This window comes from Macaca nemestrina, chromosome 2 (genome assembly GCF_043159975.1).
Source record: "Macaca nemestrina isolate mMacNem1 chromosome 2, mMacNem.hap1, whole genome shotgun sequence".
NCBI classification, from domain to species: Eukaryota; Metazoa; Chordata; class Mammalia; order Primates; family Cercopithecidae; genus Macaca; species Macaca nemestrina.
The window spans coordinates 153,237,333-153,260,936 of record NC_092126.1 but is presented as its reverse complement, the minus strand read 5'-3'; the positions used below and the strand labels follow the sequence as shown (position 1 = coordinate 153,260,936).

General features: G+C 51.5%; 1 protein-coding gene and 1 long non-coding RNA gene across 4 annotated transcripts in view; one reads left to right on the top strand and one right to left on the bottom strand.

Annotated features, from left to right (window-relative positions):
* LOC105477755 (solute carrier family 6 member 6) overlaps window positions 1-23,604 on the bottom strand; it is an 87,427-nt gene that overhangs the window by 58,506 nt on the left and 5,317 nt on the right. For 2 of the 3 annotated variants that reach the window (XM_071092253.1, XM_011734469.2), the window contains exon 2: window positions 15,231-15,272. In XM_071092253.1, coding sequence (XP_070948354.1) covers window positions 15,231-15,272 — 42 coding nt within the window. Of the gene's footprint in view, window positions 1-5,367; window positions 5,943-15,230; window positions 15,273-23,604 lie in introns of those variants that run through there. The other variant, XM_011734470.3, reaches the window with a different exon arrangement.
* LOC139362022 (uncharacterized) lies at window positions 4,783-7,852 on the top strand. Its single transcript, XR_011620255.1, has 3 exons — window positions 4,783-4,919; window positions 6,660-6,850; window positions 7,714-7,852. It is a non-coding gene; the product is annotated as an uncharacterized lncRNA (long non-coding RNA).

Below are 23,604 nucleotides of genomic sequence, written 5' to 3'. Positions count from 1 at the left end.
TCCCACCTGCTTAGCTGGGTTTGTTTCTAGCAAACCCCAAATGCCTGCCATGTCAGCCCCCAGCTCAAGAACTCTCAGTGACTCCCAGCTGCCTAGATAATAATCTAAACTTCTCCTCTTGGAATCCCAGGCTCACTAGAGTGGTCTGCCTTGCCCCCAATCTCTGCCACCTTATTTCTCCTTTTGCCCAGCATGAGTCTCTCCGGCACTGCCCCTTTCAAGTCTGCTTGGTTTGTGGGTACTCTCACATTTAGGTACATCCCACCCACCTTGAAGACCCTGGCCCAAGTGTCACCTCCCCGCAAAAGCCCTTCCTCCCCGCCCAAGACTCTTCCGTTTAGCATCCTCCAGCAAAAAATCACCCCCACCATTCACCAGACACTGGACTCTCATTCAGAACTTGCAACTTTGGACAAACTTCAAAGTTCTCCTTGGAAACCTCAGTTTCTTGACCTGTAAACAGGCCTCGTAATGTGTAAAGTCATTCATTGCTGAAGCCTCTGGGATCTTAGGAGGGACTAGTGGATGACCAGAATCCTCACATGGGGAACATCAGAGCTGCCTGAGACACTGGCTAAAAATGCAGATCCCTGGGCCCATGCAGACCTACTGACTGAATTTTCAAGGTGGGGGCCCACGAATCTGTCCTGTTTAACCAGCTTCCCAAGTGAATCTTAAAATCAGGTGAGGTTGGGAACGGTGGTGCTAATGAACTGGGAGGCACTTGGGCAAAACATCAAACAAAATCAGCTCAGGAAAGAGATTAAGGCTGGCTGATGACAGTGCGTGCATGTGGTGCGTGTGTGCACAGACGTCTCATCTGCCAGACCGTGAGCATCTAGGGGCTGGGCCAGGCTGAGTTTCACTTCTGCCAGCCTCACTAACTCCAGGATCATCCCAAGAGCCATTTGTCCTGGACTTGAGAGTTTGCCAGAGGGTCTCTTATTCCCTATTGCTGCTGCTCCTCACCAGGCCCTGGCAGATGAAGACCTTGGCCCTCATTATACAAATAAGGAAAACGAGGCTCAGAGGAGAATGACCTGGCCAAGGTTACTCTGTAGCGAGTGGCAGAGCCCAGATGTGGACCCAGGACAGAGCCAACATGCCTTTATCCACTTGCTAAAGAGAAAGGGAGTTTGAGAAATCAAGGCAAGGGCTGGCAGGGGGGACCAAGGGCTTCTGGAGCTGGGCAGCTAAGTGGGGCTTGCATATTTGATACTGAGGGGAGAAGCCTTGGAGACCAACCTCAACTCCTGGGGCTGCGGGGTACAGAGGGAAAAAGAAGCCTGGCCTTGTCTCTGCAGCAGGCCAGGGGCACAGTTCAGCTGAGCAGGCCCCAGGCAGTGTCTCCAAGGACAGGAATGAGCTGCAAGGCACATTGCCTGGGACTTAGGGGCTCCCCTCGCTGTCACCCAGCAGTGGCGGGTCACTTTCTCCAGTGGAGGCAGCAGGTGGGACTTCCCCAACAGCAGAAACACCTGTCCCTTAAACACCACCTCCCCAGGCACAGGGACCAATGGCAGGAAAGGCCACCGGAGGCTCTGCTGACACTGCTTGAGCAAGGTGAGGCTTGCCCCGCTCTGGACTGTGGTTGAGACCTGCTCTCAGGAGACTCATCAGCCTGGAGGCGCAGGGTCCCAACTGTCCCTCCCACACACCTGCACACACAGGCCCCTCTCGGTGAAGGCACCCTCCCCAGGAGAGAAAGTTACACACCATAAATAAACCTGTCTGTGCTTCAGGTTCCTCAAATATAGAATGGGGGCAATAACAGTTCCTAAGTTGTGAGGCTGTTGAGAGATTAAAGAACCAAACATGGCCGGGCGCGGTGGCTCAAGCCTGTAATCCCAGCACTTTGGGAGGCCGAGACGGGCGGATCACGAGGTCAGGAGATCGAGACCATCCTGGCGAACACGGTGAAACCCCGTCTCTACTAAAAAAATACAAAAAACTAGCCGGGCGAGGTGGTGGGCGCCTGTAGTCCCAGCTACACAGGAGGCTGAGGCAGGAGAATGGCGTAAACCCGGGAGGCGGAGCTTGCAGTGAGCTGAGATCCGGCCACTGCGCTCCAGCCCCGGCGACAGAGCGAGACTCCGTCTCAAAAAAAAAAAAAAAAAAAAAAAAAAAAAAAAAAAAAAAAGAACCAAACATGTATGGACTGCTTAGAACAGTGCCTGGCATACAGCAGGCACTTAGAAAGTTCAAGCTATCAGGATGATGACAAAATTGACCAGCATTTTTCCTAAAACCATGGGCAGCCTGAACTCTGAGCCGAGGCCCTGCTGAGCATCTTCTGGGGGCCATGCCCACCGAGAGCTTTACAGATCATCTCACAGAGCCAAGACCAGGGCTCAAACACCAGCCAACCGGTTCTGAGATTCGGGGTGTCACCATAACACCCCGGTTCTGAGATTCAGGGTGTCACCCTGACACCTGGGCCTCCTCCTAGCTGCCCCCTCCCTTCTATTCCAACTATCTCTCCCTGGGCCTCTCAGGGGCCAGCCTCCTCTTCTGCAACGGGTGTGACTGGGGGATCCTGGGGTCCCCATCCATACTCTTGCTGACTGAGCAATGTGAGTCCCCTGGGTTGGTGGCTCCCTGGGGATCTGAGCACAGATGGGAAAACCTGCCATCACCTCCCTCCCCTAGCCCTTAGGATACAGTTAGGGGAGCATCTCAGGGCAGAAAGCAGAGTGGAGGAGCGGGGAGGCCAGATCAAGGCCTGCAGTTCCCCATGCAAAGTACTGAGTACCCTTGTGGCCCTTGGGATGGTGGCACCTGCTAAGTTGGGGAAATGGAAGTTACAGGGGCTGGGAACTGGACTCGAGAGTAGAAAAGGACTTTGCTGTGGACCTGCAGAGCGGCCCCAACAACCCACAGGAGGGAACAGCAGGGCAGCTCCTTGGAGCAGGGTGGCCACGCAGCTTCTTGTCACCCGCTGGCCACCGCGGACACCTTGGGCAGTTGGAGAGAAAACCTTCAGGAGAGGAATGTCACCTTGCGTGGCCCCCAGGATGGTTGCAACTGCAGAAATCAGATACTGGGACCCCTCGACATGGCAGCTTTGAAACCCCACAGCTCCTGGCTGAAGGTCCTTGGGCACCGAAGACCCCTCATTTAGGCACCATTGAATGACAGGTCAGCCCAACAACTTAACGCCCAGAGTTCACATACAGTAAGCAGACAGAGGCTTGGGAAGGAAGGCGGGGCTAGCCAGGAAGCTCTGAAGCCAGGGTGATGGGGCTCAAACCCCAGCTCTGCAACCCTCGGCAGCATATGCTCTGTGCCTCAGTTTCCTCAGCTGTAAAACATCGCTGATAATGGCATCGACTTCACAGGGTGGATGGCAACCACACCAGGTTAATTGCTCAGGACAGGGCCAGGTGCCCAGAGACGTGTACATTAAAACTCCATGTGTGAAGGGGAACAGCTACTCATACTGGGGCTAATCCGGAAGAGCTGCCTGCCTGTAGCAGGACTCAGGACAGCTGCAATTATTGTGGTTGGCTTTTAGGTCTCCCCAAAGGGCTTCTACTCTGTGGCTGTCCAAGGCCAGGTTGTGGGCTATGCCACTCTGGAATGAAGCCTTCCCCAGCCCACAGTGTGAGGTATCCCTGCCTTCTAACATTACTGCCTTATACTTTTTGGGATATTATTACTTTTTGGTACGTGGTTTCTCCTTTTACATCATGGCGAGAGCAGTTGGTCACTCAAAAAAAAAAATCCCCATACGGTGGTAAAATTAAAAGTGTGCCAGTCCGAGGGCAGGTTACTCCATCTCTCAATCCAAATTTTGTTTCTGAATTTGGAGTAGGTTGTGAAATTCAACACTATCATCTGGCCTAATGTCCCCATTGCACAGGTGGGGAAACGGAGGCCCAAGTGGAGAAGGGCTGCTTGAGCCTCGATGAGTGCCTTGGTCTCCCATGTCCTAGGTCTGGTCTGGATGTTCAGTTCCCTCCCCTGCTGCCTGGATGTCCTAGGACCAGCAGGGCTCCCTGCTGGTTTGGAGAGCTCTCTCCCAGGCCTAGGAAACACAGAGCCCCAAATCCCACGGAGGTCCTTGGCCCCATGGGAGGGTTCCGCCGACCCCTGTCCACCTGGCAACCCACTTTGTGTCAGCTCAGGTACTGAGAGGCTGCCTGCAGCAAGGATTTGGGCTGAGTCGAGAAAACAGAGGCTCCCAGTGTGGTCTGCGGGGGGGCGACCTGGGCAAGTATCCTCAGTGAGAGGAGCCATGCCCTCCTTCAAGCTGCAGGCCTCTGGGGAAGACCTTTATCCTACTGGGGGCTCTGGCAGGGCCACCCAGGTTGCCAGGAATTAAATGTGACCAAAGGGCTCCCATATTGGCTCCCTGCACCCTCTTACTGTGGGCACAGTCCACTGAACCCCATTTCTCAGGTGACTGCAGTTGCCGGTGACCTCACAGGGCATGAGTCACAGAAGGGAACCCAACGTGGTTCTGGAAAGGGGCAGAGGCTCTGTGAGCAGATGTGGACATGGGTGGACGAGCAAGCACGACTCACTCACTGGAGGCAGGGGAGACTGAGGCACAGAAGCAGCCAGAGAGAGTGCGGAAGACACCGAGCACCCAGGCTATCTGTGCCTCAGAATATCTGAGCATGAGGTCACAATGCCCCTTCCAGCACAGCGCAGGGCGCTGGGCGGCTGTGTTTTCCAGGAAAGTACACCACATAAGAACACTCCGCAGCAGAGCGAAAGGCAGAGAGGGGTTCCTTTATCACAGAACTCCCCATTTCTGGGAGGCCGTTTCTGGGAGGCCCTGCCATTCCCAGGCCCTGGAAGACACATTCCTGCTCATCCTCAGGTGCACCTTCCCCTGAGAAGCCAGTCCAGAAGTTTCTTCTTCCTCACCAAGACCGCAGGAAGCTCTAGGGCAGGGCCAGCCCTCCTCCCAGGTAGGGATGAGGAGGGTCCCAGCTTATTGTCATAGCAACCCTTGGTTCTCCTAATTCCACCTGTTCTTATATAGCTGAAATAATAACTGCAGCTGACATTGTCTATCTGGCACTGTGATGGGCACTTTACATAATTCTAGCTAATAGAAATGTTTTAATCAAGCTAAATATTTTTTTCTTTCCTTAAATCATTTTTCACTGATTACAGCTGCTTACTTTTCTCCTAATTAGTCTGAAAGTAGCAAGACTTTGTAGCATCTTAGAGTCTAATGGGGCTTAAAAGCACACTGGAAATGCTTTAAATATATGCAAAACCCTCCAGCCTCGTGGCCAGTCCCAGCTCCCTGGGCTGCGTGCTTGCCTGTGTGGTTTGGGAATCAGCAGGTGGACACATTATTTTACCCAATCCTTAACCAGCCACCCTTTGAGATGGGTTGGGGGGACTTACCCCAAATGGAGATGAGGAACTACAGCTCAGAATCAATAAGCGACTTGACCGAGGTTGCACAGCCAGGAAGTGGTGGACTGGAGTCTGGATCCGTAACCACTGGGCTCTGGGGCACCGCCTGGCTGTGACCTTAGATACCAGGAAGTCTCTCCCCCTCAACCTGACACAGGGGGAAACTGAAACCAGCAGGAGGCAAGGGAATTATGTTTTCAAATTAACTCAAGGATTAGAATCCAGGTCTCTTGAATCAGCCCAGATCAAAAGTAGCTTCACGGACCAGGTGGCAGCTGGCCTCAATCACAAGGGCAGCGGCTAACAGCCCTGGCTGCGCAAGGCCCAGTGCTCAATGCTTGCAAGGATCTTCCCATTTAATTACACTCATAATTGGTGAAAGTCCTGCATACCTGCGGTGATTACTAACTACTGACCCTGCAGGCTAGGGAAGAAATGTTTAGCCATTTAAATTCAGACTGGCCGGAGAAATTAAGAGGCTGATATCCAGGGGTGTGACTAATCTCAACGAAATTGATGAGGGGAAGGACCATGGGTAGTCTCCCAACCCACATCATTTTTGGAAACGCAATTGTTGCCTTCCACCCTCCCTGCCCCGAGTCCCCCACCCATCCCTCACCTCCTTAGAGCTTCCTTTCACTGCTGCAAAGTGTCTCACCCACTGCAGCCTAGGGTGTAATCAGCTTATTCTCTCGTCCATAGCCTGGGCCATCTGAAAACGGCTCCCTTTACTCCTTGGGGGCAAGGATACCTGAGATTTAGGCCACAACTATATATAGCCAAGAAATCTGTCCTTTTTAATTGACTCATCTATTTATTTGGTCAAGCAGTTCCTGCTGACCCCCAGATGGCCGAGTTCTACATAATTCCTCCTGATAATGTGGGTGGAAAGGAGGGGCCCTCCCTGCCTCTGCTGCTTGGGCTCTGTATTCCCAGTGCAGGCAGCTCCTGCGGGACTCTGACAAATAAGCTTTGTCTACTTCCATCCTTCGCCTATGCTGCATCACCTAGAAGGTTTTAGTTGGAACCTAACACTGTGACCCTTGCCAGGTGCAAGTGGTGACCTCAGGAATGTCACTTCCCCCTGGGGGCCTCAGTTGCATCATCTGTAAAATGGGTCATCGCGAATTACACAAGGAAGGTACAAGGAAGTGCCTCGAATACACGATTGGATTTGCTCTCTGGAGAAACAGGATACTCTGTGCCCAAGAAAGAGTAGCCATCTTTCATTTCATGCCCTCGTTCAACCAACACTTGACCTCGACTCCGCCCCTTCTTAGCATCCAGCTAAGTGCAGAGAGAGGCAGAAACAAACACCCCGGGGCTCCAGATCTGCCACACTGGGAAAATACCAGCTGCATCTCCAGCCGGTGTTGTGTGTCAAAAGAGGCAGCTTCGACGGAGCTTCCTTCGACAGCGCTGCGTCCCTGTCCTCTCCCTCCCAATGCACTTCATGGGCTCCCAAAACCACGTGAGTCAGCAAACTGGGTTAGACACCTCGTTAGACTGGGTTTCCTCTGGGGACTTGTGGCTGTGCCTGCAATTCTCCTGCAGCGGTGTTTGGGTGAAGGCAGGGTTTGTCTCTTCTGAAGCCAGTTTTCAAAACAACAAGCACTACCTTTAAGGGGCACCTGAAACCATGAAATAAGGATTCCTGTTTCTGGCTGGTTCCCCAAAGTGAATCAAGACCAACCACTCTGAACAGATCCGAGGTCACGAACCACCCCCACCCATACCCCCACCCCAGGCAGCTTGTCTCCCCTCCCCACTGCCCAGAGCAGGACACCCGAGCCATGCTGCACTCCTTAGGGCTTCTAGAAAGTCACTCCAGGCTTCCACTCTATAGCAGGCCTTTCCACAACTGGGAATGCCCTCACTGTCTGGTGCCCAACTGGCATATTTTTGATATTCAAGACCTCTGGGAGCTTTTTTTTTTCTTTTTTTCTTTTTGTAACTTTGCATGCCCAAAGCACCTTTGAGAGACCCTCCTCACCCCTGACAGGGTCCTGATTTGTAGCATCTTCCCACATAAGTTCCAAGGCTGGACAGAGGGCAGCTCATTTCTAGGTCCCTAGCCCCAGCTGGAGCCTGAGCCACAGCAAAAGTCCATAACTTTTGGATGACTGATCAGACTTTCAATTCTCAATGTTTACATGCTTAGAGATTTTCCCCAAACTTCCCCTGACGTCAAACACTCTTGCTGGGGCCTTTCCCCTACTCAGCAGAGCTGGCAGGGCTTTGAAAAGGTGCCTTTCTCAAATGGACTAGAAAGGCCAAAGGGAAACAAAAGGTCTCGACTCTATGACCTTAAACTGGGACAACCTTTCTCCCCAGAATCATCTGGCAGGTCCAGAAACCAGCCATGAGGCTTCCAGACTCGGCCGCACAGGGATTGCTTGGCCCACAGAAGGCCACACTCCCTGATTTGTCTCTTTTGGGTGAGAGACTTCACTGAATGTCTGGATTGTTAAATGTGAATAAACCACCCCTGAATTATGACCAATATTACTTAATAAGACAGAGCTGGTATTTTCAAAATACCAAATTGCTTTCTCCTATATATACTTCCTAACCCAGTAGATATCATAGGGCCCATTTTACAGATGGGGCAACTGAGGCCCAGGCAGAAGATGGACTTGCCCAAAGAAGTAGCACCAAAGACTATTCTCTTGACAGCACCACAACAGGACAGGTGGATCTGAGAGGAACAGAGGCCTGAGGTCTCAAGGTGCTGTGTGACCATGAGCAGGTCACTGCATTCCTCTGAGCCTCAGCCTCAGGAGGCTTGTTATGAGAAGAGTGGATGAAAAGGTGGAGGCAGACAGGCTCATGAGCCCACAGTCACAAACAGCTTCCCTCTACCCACGTGAGAAAGGCCCAGCCTCCTGGCTCTTTACCAACTGCACTGTGCCTGGTGTATAGTGGTTGCTCAATATTTACTAAGTGAATGAACGTTGTCTCACAACACTCATGTGTGAGTGTCTCACACTCATCCCAGGTGTGAGATCACACCGAGGCATGAGAAGGCCTGGTACAGCAGGGCTCCCTCCCCCGGGCACTGTCTGTCCTTCCGGAGGCACTTTGTCCCCTTCTTCCCATCCAGAAGACACATCTTGCTTGCCGGCTGTAGAGTCCTTTTGAAGTCCTCTGGGCTCCTCTACAGTTTTTCCAAAGCAAATGCCCATTACTAAGGGTGTCACGTGGATGACACACATGCCACCTCCTCCCACCTTGCCCCCTTGACAGACATTGCTAATCAATCCCGATTTCCTTCTCATTGATGTGGACCCAGTCTTGGATTCTTCATCAGAATCTGGTCTCTCTGGGCCCCCAGTAACTTAAGGGACAAGAGACAGACCCTTGTCTGGGACAGGCAGGATGCCCAGAAAAAACTTGAGGGGCTGTGAGACTAGCAGAAGCTCTCAGGAAAACTCAACCTGGAAAACATAAATGAGAACCTAGTCCCCTCCTTGTGACAGAGGTAGCAAAGGAGGTAGGAGGCGTGTAACACAATGGCCAAGGTGGGACCCCACAAGGCAAGAGGAGTGAGGATGGGGATTTGGAAGCAGGAGCTAAGCTGGGGCTAGGAATTGAGAGGCTGAAGAGCAGGGATGCAACTCTACCTCTGGCTGGGAGGAGGGTGGGGGTGAGAAGCAATGACAGGAAGCCAAGGTGGCCTGCGTGCAGACCCCAGAGGGTGAGCCACTAAGCAGCCAAGCTGGAGTGGGGCCTGGACACCAGCCCTATGCCGCACATGCTCTGTGCCTGACTTAGAGTACACTCAGCTCAGAGGAGAGATCTGCACCAGGGCACTGGCTCCTAAATCAAAGGGGTGGAGACTCTTACCCAAGCTCGGCACTGCCACCCCAAAAACCTACCCTGGGAACAAATGATTTATTCTATTCACTCATTTTCACGTGGCGAATCAGAAGTCACACAGAGGGTTAGTGACTTGTCCCAGCTCTGCCACTCTGCCAGCAAGTGGGTGAAGACATGAGTAGATAAAGGCACCCTGGGGGTCCCTGTGGGCAGCTGGGTCTGAATACTGGCCCCAGGATACCTTCCTTCATGGGTGCCTGAGGAGCCAGCCTCCCAAAACCCCCAGGGCTGTCTGCAGCCCCAGGGATCCTGGACATGTCTGCTTTTTAAGTCCAGGAAGTTTCTGGACTTAATTGTCCACTGACTTAGAACACATGGACAGATGGAAATGCCTTCCAGGAACTCCCCTCAGACTTCACTGAGGTGGGCAGCCATGGTCTCAAAAGTCCCTGTCCATTTCTGAAAAAGCCCCCTCCCTTAAGAAATCCCCCGGGACCCCTGCTGGGTCCAAGAGCCCAGACGAGAAGATGCACCCAAGGTGTCCTCCCTCCACCTGAGGCCCGAGCTTTCCCGAGAGGCTGAGGCCAGAGAGGAGGCACCTGCCTGCCCTGGTCCCATCTCCCAGCAGCACCTGTGTGCAAAACCAAAGCCAAAGACGCGGGCTAAACGCGGGCTCCTGTCCTGACACGTGGCTGACTTCCAGTTTCTCACTGCCTTCCTGAGCCCCAGTGTTCTCACCTGTAAATGGGGGGAGTAGTAACTACCCTACAAGATGATGTAGGTATCAAAGCTGGAAAAACTGTGCAAACTGCAGAGGGCTGCAGATGCGATTACCATGCATATATTCAGACTTCTCTGAGATAGAGGTGCCAAAAATAATCACAATAATACTAGCAATAACAATAACTATCATTTATTGAAGAACTGCTATGTGCCATTCTGAGCTAACGTTCACAGTTAGAACTGCTAACTTTCACAGTTTTTCTTCCCTGACCCTCACAACCAGAGAAGGGAGCTTCTACATCAGGCCGATTTTACAGAGGATACTGAAGCCCATGGAGAGGTGAAATGATGTGCCCAGAGTCACAGAGCAGGGTAGAAACTGGATGACATTCACACTCAGGCTCATGGGACCCCTGACCTCAGGTTCTAACAGCACATCTTCTCTAGAGGATGGGGTATGTTTCTCAACCTCGAGTCTGGCCCAGTACTCAGAGCTATTTTTTGCTTTACTGGGTTTTTCTTATCTTCCCCAAATGAGAAAGGCTGGCAGACTGGGAGCTGCTTCTCTGCGATGAATTGTTTTAAATTCCGTTTCCTAAAGTCTTGAGGGCAGGAGCTCCCCAGGGAGGTGCCACCCCTCCATCTCGATGCCCCAGGGCTGTCACTGATATCAGGCCAGAGTGTAAATGAGGGCAACCTCTTCGGGGTCAATGATTCATCAGCACGTGCCCAGCATCTCAAACACGTGCACCCCATTTGACCAGCAAGCCCAGTTCTTGCTTAGACCAACGTGTAAAGACGCCCACTGAAAAGACGTTTACTGGCTTCAGCTTTGCCAGACAAAAAAGTTCTGGAAATTGGCTGCACGACACTTTAAATCTACTTACCACAACTGAATTATACACTTTCAAGGGGTTAAGATGGTCAGTTTTGCGTTATGTGTCTTTTACAACAATTGAAAATAGAGGCCGGGCGCGGTGGCTCATGCCTGTAATCCCAGAACTTTGGAAGGCCAAGTCAGGAGGATCACTTGAGCCCAGAAGTTTGAAACCAGCCTGGGCAACATAGTGAGACTCAGTCTCTACAAAAAATAATTAGCCAGGCATGGTGGCATGCATGTAATCCCAGGTAGGTATTCAGGAGGCTGAGGTGGGAGGAAGGCTTGAGCTTGGAAGGTCAAGGCTGTAGTAAGCTATGATCACACCACTGCTCTCCAGCCTGGGTGACAGAGCAAGACTCTATCAAAAAAAAAAAAAAAAAATGCGGAGTGGTTTACAAGAGAAACTGTAACCAGCCAATTTCCCATCACTATGGGATTAATTAAATAAACGCTGGTTTATCCAAACAAATCATGACTTACAACAAGGTCAGCAAACTGGCCACTGGGCCAAATCCAGCAGCTTGTTTTCTCTTATCTCATCCTCCAGAGTAGCTGGAACTACAGGCACGCACCACCACGCACGGCTAATTTTTGTATTTTTGGCAGAGATGGGGTTTTGTCATGTTGGCCAGGCTGGTCTCGAACTTCTGACCTCAAGTTATCCGCCCACCTCAGCCTCCCAAAGTGCTGGGATTACAGGCGTAAGCCACTGCACCAGTTCAAAAATGTATCACTTTTATAACCAGAGTAAACAATAAATATCATTTTATTATGGTCTTGGGCCTTCTAGGAAGCGAATGTTGAGGTTGACACTTTTGTTGAACAGGCCTGAGGTGGCCTTTTCTGACAACACCGGAAGTCATGGGCCTGTTATACCAACACTCCTACATGCACCAGTTTACAATGGGTTTGGGACGTGGGGGCAGACACCCCATAGGAGATCTCACCACAAGCCCAGAGAGGGTCTCCCTGTTAAGAATCTTCTCTCTTCCTTAAGTTGGCCCAGGCACCGGGAGGGTGAATCTGATTTCTGGACTCGGAATTGGGAATTGCTCTAGGGGGCTCTAGTGGGGAATTGCTCTAGGGGGCTCACCTTGGGGGATAAAATGAGAAATTGCATGTGGGGTGCTTGGCACTGACGTGCTAGGCCTTTTGTGCACTTAACCTCACTGTGCTTACAAAGAGATGAGGTTACCCCCACCTCAAAATCCCAGGATCACTGTCTTTCTAACCCTCCTGGGTGCCATTTCAGGGGTGTGTTAGCTGAGGCTCAGGGTAGTTCAGTGACTCCTCCAGGTCACGAAGCCGGCAGGGGCTGGAACCGGGATTTGAACTAGGGACTGCCTGACTCCCCAGCTCCATGGACTCCACTACACGGGTTGCCCCCTGTCAGCAAAACTTTTTTGGGCTTGTCCATTAATAGTTCAGGCTCTGCTGAACAACCAACACACATTTACATGTCCGTATCATGCCCCTTCTCAGATGAGAACCTGAAGGCCAGAGCCCTCAAGTGACGTGGCCAGTGAAGAGGGCACACACCCAGCAGTGCTCAGATTTCAGAGGTGACAAGGTCTGTTGTTCCACCCTGTTCCTCTAGACACCCCTGTCATGTCAGGGGGCCGAGGAGCCCTTTCAGAAAGCATAAGCCAAGAGGGCTGCTTGGAGGAGGCATCAGGTAAGTCTGAGGGCAAACCTGCCTCTTAGGCGTTTCTATAAAATGAGCTCCCAAGTGCAAATACATCAGCAAGCCTCAAAAAGAGGAACACTGGCAACCTCTGTTTATTGCCTATAACAGCCCATCCCAGGCAGGGCCCCTTGCACAAGACTCTTTATCTGGAAGCAGAACTCACATTCCAGCCTCCCGGCAGCAGGAGCCTCATTTCCCAGCTGCCTTTGACTACTCATTAACCAGGAGGAAGGCCTGGGGGAAGGGGAAGGGGCTGGACCCAGAGGCCGTTGCCAGCCTGGGGAAGTGGGCTAGAGTCAGCTCAATAAGGTTCAAATCCTTCCTAGCTGTGTGGCCTTAGGAACAATCAATTCATCCCTCCAAGCCTCAGTTTTCTGATCTGTACAATAGAGATGACATCAGTGCCCGCTTCACAGGGCTTCTGAGGAGGCCGTGAATGAGTCTGTGATGTGTTTAGCAGTGCCTGATGTGCAGTAAGCGCTCAATAAATTTGCCATATTTTTTCAAAAAGAGTAAGAGCACACCCACTTCTTTGGGTTGACAGAGGATACGTGAGTTAATACAGTAAACCTCTTCGCAGCATATGAGCCTGCTGAGTCCCGGAAGTGGCAGCAATTATTATTATTGACGTCTATAATTATTATGATGACGAGTGTGGAGGCTGACATGGAGTAGGTCACCTCCATGCCTGCCCAGTGGCTGGCTGGGTACACACCCCCGCCCGATGTCACAGCACAAAGAATATGTCTCCATGGGGTGGGACCGCTTGTGACCAAGCATCCTATGCCAGCGGGGCTTGATGAAAAGGAAGGACTTGGTCCAGCCGCTAGCAGCAGCAGGCTGAGGAGCTCTGGGCCACAAACAAACGCTTGTCTAGTCCCGGCTTCACAGGGGACCCCACTCCAACCAATCTAAACCCTGGACCAGTGGGAGCTTAACCTTCCCCCTTAGAAATTTCTGCCCAGGAAGCCAGGGTTTTCTAATTCCAAAGCAGAGTCTACAGTGGGTCTTGACATCAATGTAAGGGGTCAAGGCCATCTTTTTCACTAAACGAGACAGAGCAGACCAGAGCACAGCAGATGGTGAGTACGAGGATTATCTGAGAAACTTCAGTTTCATGGCTTGAGTTTCACATGCTTGTTTGTGTACATGCGCACACAGGCCACATCCCATTGTAAAATGTATTTAATGAATGCCGAGGATTAAATAAGACTTTGAAAGCCCCTAGAGTAGGCAATGTCTTAAATCAGTGAAGAAGACATCCCTTAAACCCTTTTTAAAAACATAATGACGATCCTGAACTAAAAGAAAAATAAAGCTGCTGTAAACACTGCAATGTCATTAAGATCCACAGATAACAGAATCACGTCAATGTTAAATCAGTGTCCTGGGGTAGATAACTGTGCTAGGGTTATATAAGAGAATGGCCTTGCTCTTTTTTTTTTTTTTTTTTTTTTTGATACGGAGTCTTACTCTTTCACCCAGAGCTGGAGTGCTGTGGCACGATCACGGCTCACTGCAAGCTCCGCTTCCCGGGTTCACGCCATTCTCCTGCCTCAGCCTCCTGAGTAGATGGCACTACAGGCACCCGCCACCACATCCGGCTAATTTTTTGTTTTTAGTAGAGACGGGGTTTCACCGTGTTAGCCAGGATGGTCTCGATCTCCTGACCTTGTGATCCACCCACCTCGGCCTCCCAAAGTGCTGGGATTACAGGCATGAGCCACCACGCCCGGCCTGGCCTAGCTCTTATGAAAGACCTGAAGGATTGAGGTGAAGGGGCATCATGCCTGCAATTTACTCCCCAATGATTCAGCAAAAATGGAAGAATGTTCACGTGACTATTTTTATTTCACATATTAGTGAGAAAGAGATGAAGCGAATGTGGCAAATGTTACCCATGGGAAAATCTCAATGAAGGGCATAATGCGAGGCCACTGTAATACTCTTGCAACTTTAGCAAAGGTTTTCCATTTTACTTATTTGTTTACTTATAATTTTATTTATATTATTTTTAATTTTTGCTGAGATGGGGCTCATTATGTTGCCCAGGCTGGTCTCAAGCTCCTGGCCTCAAGCGATCCTCCTGCCTTGGCCTCCCAAAGTGCAGGGATTACAGGCGTGAGCCACTGTGCCCTGGGCAACATCGTGAAACCCTGTTACTACAAAAAAATACAAAAATAGGCTGGGCATGGTCGTACGCGCCTGTAGTGCCAGCTACTAGGGAGGCTGAGGTGGGAGGATCACCTGAACCTGGGGAGATCGAGGCTGCAGTGAGCCCTGATGATGCCACTGCACCCCAGCCTAGGCGACAGAGTGTGACCCTGTCTCAAAACAACAACAAACCTTTAACAGAGACAGAGCCAAGCTCAGACCCCCAATCTTCAGAATCAACTCAGTGAGGGCCTCCTCCCCACGGCAGACTTGCCCCAGGCTACTCTGCAGCAGAGCCAGGACAGGGCCCAGGCTGGGTCTCCGAAACCAGTGCTTGGCCCATTTGCAGGGCCTCCCTGTGCCCTCTCTGGCACAGACTGGCTGGGGACCAAGCAGGCACAGAGTGGCCAACCCAGGCCAGGGGATCTGCCACCTGGAGGTGAGGTGTAGACAATGTCTGTGGGCCTCAGGGGTCCTATCTTGTCCTCCTAGAGCCTGGGAGAGACACGGAGCTCCTGAGCCCCCCACCTTGGGTCACTGCACAATGTGTGAGACACCCACCCCACCTGGAGGTCCAAGGTCACTTACCTTTGGGAGCTCCTCAGAAGGGCTGTGGTTCTGGTTCTGGATCTATTGCAAAGAGAGGAAGCAAAGACAGAAAAAAGAGATCCGGTCAGAGGCAGACTGTGCACAGGGCCTCCGATTTTTCACCCACTTGTAACCACCAGACGTGTGTGCTGGGGAGGGGCTGACCAACCCCCATGAAAGGCCAGGACGCTGAGGCTCACACACGCAGACTCACACATGCCAACACAAGCTCACATGCAGACACACACTCAGACACATGTGTAATCATATGCAGACTCCCAGCCCCAACACTTGCCTGTGTCAGCCACACACACGTTCACAGTCACACACAGACCCACATGAGACACACACTCACACAGGCACTCCCACTCACTCACACATGCCCCTCTTCTGGATGCAGGGTACCCGAAACTCAGTCAGCAGCAAGAACCAGCATGTTGTCCTTGGTCAGAGGGGGACAAGGTTTCAGCTGCAAATGGGTAAGCTGTTCCACAGCCCTAGCCACAGAAAGCCCACACTCCTGAGCGCCCCGCCAGCTCAGTCACGTGGCCTGACTATTCCCAAGGGGCGCAGGGACACACCAGGGCCAGAGTGAGGGGCCTCGGAGAAGATCCTTAGGGGATGTGGTATTCACCAACCAGTTCGGGGGCGAGAATTACTGTGCCCAGGAAATCTGCTGAGCTTTGCTGAGCCAAGCAGTCCCAGACATGACTAACCCGGAAGACTTTTTTTTTTTTTGGTTCTGTTGTTTTTTCAGTAGAAGCTCAGTTTGGGAAATAGGCAATTGGGGGCAGATCACCTCCTCCTACCAGCAAAGCTCCTTGCCCTGAGGCTGGAAGGCTCTCTAGGATTCCTGGAATCTAAGTGTACAAAGTCAGGAAATGATTTCTTCTCAACTGAGATATTTTCAATGAATTGTTGAACTGGGATTAGCAGAGATGGGCAGGGGGTGTCTCTGGGGGAGAGGGTGTGGGAGGGTGGGTCTGGGAGGGCAGACAGAGGAATCCAGGACCCCTGTCCTTGCTGTAGCCGCAGCCCTGCCCTGGCAGCCTCCTTCCCAGACCCAGAGGCACACTTGCCAGTGTCAGTAAATGCCAGTCCCAGCAGCCTACAGAGCTCCCTCTCCCCCAAATTAGATGACCTCATTGCTTCATTAGGGCCCCCGCATTCAACAGGCTCACACTGGCACCCACTGGGTCCGAGGCACTATGGGGTAGGAACAGTCGGTCAACAACTTATGGTGCACTTCATGTGCCAGACACTACACTGGGCACATGAAGCTCAGCAGTAGATGACAGAGCCAAGGTCCCTGAGCTCATGAAGCGTGGAACCACGGGCTAGAGGCTGGGCACATGACAGCCCACCAAGGCTTCATTCTGGGCTCTGTGAAGGCTGGGGTGGATTAGTGATGTCTGCCGTGGGTTTGGGTGGTGGAAGTAGCAACGTAAACCTTGCTATCCTAGACCATACACAAGGAAGTGGGATAAAGTGAAAGATGAAGGCAGCCTGTTTAAAGCACAAGGTGAAGAGAATCAGAGGAAGGAGAGTATAATTCTGCCTGGGGCAAAACCTTACCAATTACTAGAGGCCAGCCCATCTCAGAGAGGAGGATAAGAATGGCACTAAAGGCCAGGTGTGCTCATGCCTGCAATCCCAGCACTCTTGGAGGCTGAGGCAGAAGCATCATAAGCCCAAGAGTTCAAGACCAGCCTGGACAACACAGGGAGACCTGTCTCTACAAAAAAAAAATTTAAAAATTAGCTGGGTATGGTGGCACATGCCTGTAGTCCCACCTACTTGGGAGGCTGAGGTGGGAGGACTGCTTGAGCCCAGAAGTTTGAGGCTGCAGTGAGCAGTGATCATACCACTGAAGTCCAGATGGGGTGACAGAGTGAGACCCTGTCTCCTGAAAAAAAAAAAAAAAAAAACTAGCACTAAAGTCCATCTATCTAGCCTGCTGGCACCCATGCCCCTTCTGGGGACAGCCTAAACCTGTTCCAGCAGGAGACCCGCATAGGCCTACATTGGAGCAGGGGGCGGCACTACACTGGTGAGCAGCTAGGGCATCCATGGAGAATGAAGCAGGCATAGAGAGACACAGAGCCAGGAAATGGAGAGAAAGAAACTGAGTCCCGATGACATCTTTCAGCACCTGGATTCAGCCCCAGGCTGAAGTATGGCCCTGGGCTTTTAAGTTAAGAGTCAGTAAATGCTCTTTTTTATTTTTAATGTCAGTTTGGGCTGGGTGTGATGACTCATGCCTGGGAGACAGAGAAAGAGTCGTCTCAAAATAAATAAATTAAATAAAACTAAAGTCTGTTTGAACTGATTTCTGCCATTTGCAATATAAAAATCCAGACCTATACCCTGCCTTGAACTTGCTATGTAATTTTATGCATGTCTCTGACATACTCCTCCCATCATAAAAAAGAGGAAGGATGCGGATGACAGAACACCTGAGGTTCCCGCAGCCCTGGAACTCTAGTTATCACAGGCAAGGGTTAGGCCTGACCCTTCCCCCCAGCCCCACCCCTGGCCCCAGGCACACAGCCAGAGAGGTCATCAGCCCTTCTCAAAGTTAAACACAAAGCAGAATTGCCTGGAGGGCTCTTGAAAACCCAGATTGCAGAGCCCCACACCCAAGGTCTAAATGAGCAGGTCTGGGGTGGGGCCTGAGGTTCTGCATTCTGCAGGCTCCCACGTGATGCCCATACTGCTGGGCCAGGGACAGCATTTTGAGGACTCAGACTCACTACGTGTTCTACTTTCCCAGTTTGCTGAGGACAGGTGCTTAGTGCAAAAATAAAGCCCCAGCCAGCAGGAGACCACGACCTCTCTGTCCTCAAAGCAGACCGCGATTACGGAGAACGCCCGCATGGCTGCAGGGATGAGCCAGCCTTTAAACAACAGAAGCAGCAGGTCCCAGCTCCTGTGGTCCCACTGCTGCCCCTTCCAGCCAGCCGTGTTCCCTGGAATGTATCTAAATAATAGGGGAGGCTGTCAGAGGCTAAGGAGCCTCCTTGGGCTCTAGCAGGCTCCAGGCTGGTCTTCCAGGCGCCCAGAGCATCCCCAACGGCTCCCCTACTCCCAGGCAGCATGCCAGCCCTAAATCCCGCTGTGGGCCTTGTCCGGACACAGTGACCCAGGCCGCCCTGCTGTCAGCAGCCTGGCTAGCCCTGGGCTCTCCCCTGATTTACATCCGACTTGGCTGCCTTGAAAAGCCTCCTGTGGCTTTTGGAGCGAGGACACTGTTCAGTAGTAAAAGGCTTCCCCAACAGCATCCTTTCCAAGGTGGCGCTGGCCCAGCGTGAATGCCGGCAGGCTCCCAGCTGTGTGACCTTGGGCAAATTATCTGCCCTCAGCAGGGCCTCGGGTCTTCATGTGCAAAATGGGAATAATGGTGTCTTTGGTGAGGATTAAGGAGAGGATGTTCACGAAGCACAGGGTCTGGCTTTTAATGCACAGGAGGCACACAACAGCGCTGTTTATCTCCTTGATTCAGAGTGGTCCCCAGACCAGCACCATCCACAGTGCCTGAGAGTTGGTTAGAAATTCAGGGCCCCAGGCCCCACTTAGGCCTGCTGTCTCACTGTTGTCACCCAGGCTGGAGTGCGGTGGCACGATCTCAGCTCAGTGAAACGTCTGTCTACCAGGCTCATCCTCCCGAGTAGCTGGGACTACAGGTGTGTGCCACCACACTCGGCAAATTTTTGCCTTTTTTGTAGAGATGGGGTTTTGCCATGTTGCCCAGGCTGGTCTCGAACTCCTGAACTCAAGCAATCCACCCGCCTCAGTCTCCCAAAATACTGGGATTACAGGCGTAAGCCACCACACCTGGACGAGCTTTTGCTTTTCTTTTTTTAAAAGTCTGTTCTAATCGATATTCCTCTACCAGTGGTAGAAGAAGAATCCACATTATTGTTCCCTGAGGCAACGTTCTTCACTAAAAGCCTGTTGCTACAGCTCTGCTCAGAGTAACTCTGGAACTCCTGTCCCCAAATCGGGACACCTCCTTTCAGAGGCAGGGCTGGGACATCTTGAAAAGCCGCCAAGAGGATGACTGCATCCTTAAAGGAGTCCCTTAAAGGAGCACCCCATGTGGTGACAAGCGCTTCCACAATGGATAGAATGGTTTTTCCTCTCTTTATTCAGAAGGTATTTCCCTTAAACACAAAACCTATCTGGGCCACCCCTTACAGGACCAGAGAGGAGAAAGGACTCACTTAGATCACATAGCAAGCCAGAGGACAGGGGCATTCTAAGTCTGGTGTTGCAGTGCCTGGTGTAGGGCCTTTGATTTTAAAAGGGCATTAGCCATGCATGTGTAACTTTTTGTTTGACATCCATAGCCCTGCCAGACAGACAGCTCCATAAGGGTACAGTTTGGTCTGTCTTGTTCACCAGCCACATCCCCAGGGCCTAGGACAGGACCTGGAACAACTAAATATTTGTTGGATGGATGGATTGATGGATAGTGATGGTTGAATATAATTTCCAAGCCTGGAGCCACCCAGATGTTCAAACCATATGTTCCCATTTCAGAGTAGAAGGAATAAGGCTGTCTTGATTTGTATGTTGAGCAACCACTGTGTGCCACACCCCTAGACTGGATGCTGGAGCATCCATCCCTCCCACTGATGTGTCCCCAGTCAGGTGCATAGGTATAAGGTAAGACCATAAAGGTCTGAGCTCAGGTCAGAGGAAAGGACCACAGGGCTCAGAGCAGGGGAAGCTGAAGTCCACTTTAACTCACGTCATCTTTTTTGAGTGCTTACTATGTGCCAGGTACTGTTAAGAGGCTCAAGGAATGCCTCCTAGAGCAGGCAGCTCCAAGCTCGCCCCTTAAGAGTGGGAATAAGGAGTGATGGGAGGAAGGGCCTTGTGAGCTGAGAGGCCAGGATGGGCGGGGCTGAGAGAGCTGGACGCTTGGTCTAGCTAGGAGCAGAAACCAGCCAGACTACAAACAAGGAAAGAAGTTGTGGTAGGTGAGCGTGAACACTGGCCAAGAGCCAGATTGTGAAGGGCCTCCAATGCCAGGCTAAGGAGGTTGGACTTGATTTCACAAAGCACTAGGGAGCCACCACTGAAGGCTTTTGAGCAACAGAGTGACATGCAGAGAGCTGGTTCCCGGATGGTACAGAGAGGTATCCAGGAGGCACAGAGGTATCCAGGAGGCACAGAGGCTAGTGAGGAGACTGTTGTCTTGGGCTGGTGTGATGTCCACCTGCAGAGGAGCCACCAGGTGTCATCTCCGAAGGAATGAATGTCCTTGAAATCATGACCTGAGTCTTCCCTCTTGGTGCTGACTAGCCTTGGGGCAAGACAGCAGGTCCCTTAAGACCTCCCCCTTCCGGCACCCTTCACCCAGTAAGCATGACTCTGCTGAAATCGCTGGCCAACCACACTCCTCCACCTCCAACCAAGCAACTGGCAGCCTTGGGTTAAGGACTTTCCACTGGAACATGGCAGTGAGTCACTTGGCATTTATGTGCAAAGAAAAGTCCTGGAAAGGAAGGGCCTCTCAGGGCCTCCCAGCATGAGGAGAGACCATGCAGAGGAGTGGTCCTGAGCCTCTGGGTCGGGAAGGACCCAACATGAGCAGAACCCCGAGGGCTTAGCCCTCTGCCTTCTAGCCCAGGCCTGCTCAGATACCTACTGAGGGAGGAAGCCTTCCATTGCCAGCCCAACCCTTCTCCTGGCGACCACCAGCCATCTCCCTACCTTCCACTTTCTATTCCATGCAGTGGCCAGAGCTGCTCACCATGCTCCTTCCTGAGCTTTCTAGGAACTCCATCCTGGGTTCTGGGGGTGTCTCCTGAGCAGCCAAACCATAAGGAGTCTTTGCAATTGATACAGCTTTGCCCTCCCACCCGCTTTCCCGTGACTTGTGACAAATCCAGGATCTGAGAGTCATGAACAAATATCATCGAAGGTTTGAGGCAGTGGCATTAACCCTTTCCTTAAATCCCTCCCTGTCAAGGGGGGTTTCACATAAGCAATGTATGATGGATGCAGCTGGGAGGGGGGAGCACAGGGAGCCACATCTGTGAACAAGGGTTCTTTTTTTTTTTTTTTTTTGAGACGGAGTCTCACTCTATCACCCAGGATGGAGGGCAGTAGTGAGATCTTGGCTCACTGCAACCTCCGCCTCCCAAGTTCAAGTGATTCTCCTGCCTCAGCCTCCCAAGCAGCTGGGATTACAGGCGCCCCACCACTGTACCTGACTAATTCTTGTATTTTTAGTAGAGATGGGGTTTCACCATGTTGGCCAGGTTGGTCTTGAACTCCTGACCTCGTGATCCGCCTGCCTCAGCCTCCCAAAATGCTGGGATTACAGGTGTGAGCCAGTGTGCCTGGCCAACAATGGCTCTTTTGATGGCTTTATCTTCCTGGGTTGATAAGTGCCTCCCTGGGACCTCAGTGTCCTCATCCATAAAGTGGGTGGGCAGAGAAGGTTAACTGGATGATCACACAACCCCAAAGTCCCCACACTCCACACCCTGGGGCTGCTCTCCCTCAGACCTGAGGCGGCATTCCCAGACTGGATCCTTGGCCTGCCTTGGCATAAACTATCTTAGATTGTTCATTAACCTCCTCCTGATACAGATCTCCCCTCCCTCCTTGAGCACAGGGGCTGTTTATTCCTCCCTGCCCTCTTGGCCCTGGCCCTGTGCCTAGCACACAGTAGGCACTCATGAAAGTTTGCTGTGCAGCCAGCGGGACGAGGATGGGCTGAGGCATCAGGTGGACTCTGGGTCCAGCGCTCCTTCCACCCTTTCCTAGCTGAGTGTGGGCTGGGGCCATCCACTTTTCTGATGAACTCATCTCTGAGACAGGAAGGGGGATAAAGCACCATGGATGCTCAATAAATACGGGTTCCTTCCCTTCTCAGAATGCTGAATCGGCTCAGCTGGCACCTCAGCACCCTCTGGGGCAAGTCCTGCATGGGGGTATTTCATTTACTGAGCTGGCAGCACTGGAGGTGATCAGACAGGACACCCGAAGTCAGTGGCTCCCAAATGCAGGCTGGCTGTTTGGAATGGCCTGGCAGATCCGTGTGTTCTGACATGCAGTCCACATGGCCTGCTATTGGAATAGACCAAGTGGCAGAACCAAGAACAGTACCATGCCATTTTTGTTAAAAACAAAACAAAACTGGCCGGGCGCGGTAGCTCACGCCTGTAATCCCAGCACTTTGGGAAGCCGAGGCGGGCAGATCACGGTGTCAGGAGATCGAGACCATCCTGGCTAACACGGTGAAACCCTGTCTCTATTAAAAATACAAAAACAATTAGCCGGGCGTGGTGGCGGATGCCTGTAAGTCCCAGCTACTCGGGAGGCTGAGGCAGGAGAATGGCGCGAACCCGGGAGGCGGAGCTTGCAGTGAGCCGAGATCGCACCACCACACTCCAGCCTGGGTGACAGAGCAAGACTCCGTCTTAGAAAAAAAAAAAAAAAAAAAAAAAAAACTACAGCTAGCTTCTAAACAGATCCCAAATAATGCCTGGATCATATAGGAAACCAAAACTCAACTGAAAACTGATCCAGTAAGTAACAAAAAGGAGTCTATGTCCACATGGACACCTGGATATAGTTTAAGCTGTATGCAGAGGGAAATGTATAACCTTATATTAAGAAAGAGATATGATATACTGTCCAGCATTTTGGAAGGCTGAGGCAGGCGGATCACTTGAGGTCGGGAGTTAGAGACCAGCCTGGCCAACATGGTGAAACCCTGCCTCTACTAAAAATACAAAAATTAGCCAGGCATAGTGGCACGTGCCAGTAGTCCCAGCTACTCAGGAGGCTGAGGCAGAAGAATCGCTTGAACCTGGGAGGCAGAGGTTGCAGTCAGCCGAGGTCAAGCCACTGCACTCCAGCCTGGGTGACAGAGCAAGACTCCATCTCAAAAAAAAAAAAAGAAAGAGATATGATAGACAGGCAGGTGGACAGACTGAAGATCAGATTGTACTTTTTTAAATGATCTGAAAGGATCACTTTTTAGTTTATGCAGTTTTGTATTGCTTGAGGTATATTACTTTTATAATTAAAAGTGAATGATTTACCAGTTTTTCAAAAAGTTAACACATATCTACCACCTTATAACCCAGCAGCTCTAGTCCTAGAGAAAGCAAAATACATGTCCATAAAAAGACTCGTACAGAAATATGCATATAGAAGCTTTATTAGTAATAGCCGCTCCCCAACTGGAAACAGTGTCCATCAACAGCATGGATGAACGCATTGTGGGACATCCATACAACGGGAGATGACTCAGCAATAAAAAAACAAAAATCAACTCCTGATATACTCAATAGCACAGATGGATCCCAGCAACGTCAAGCAGAAAAAAACGGACACAAGAGTACACACT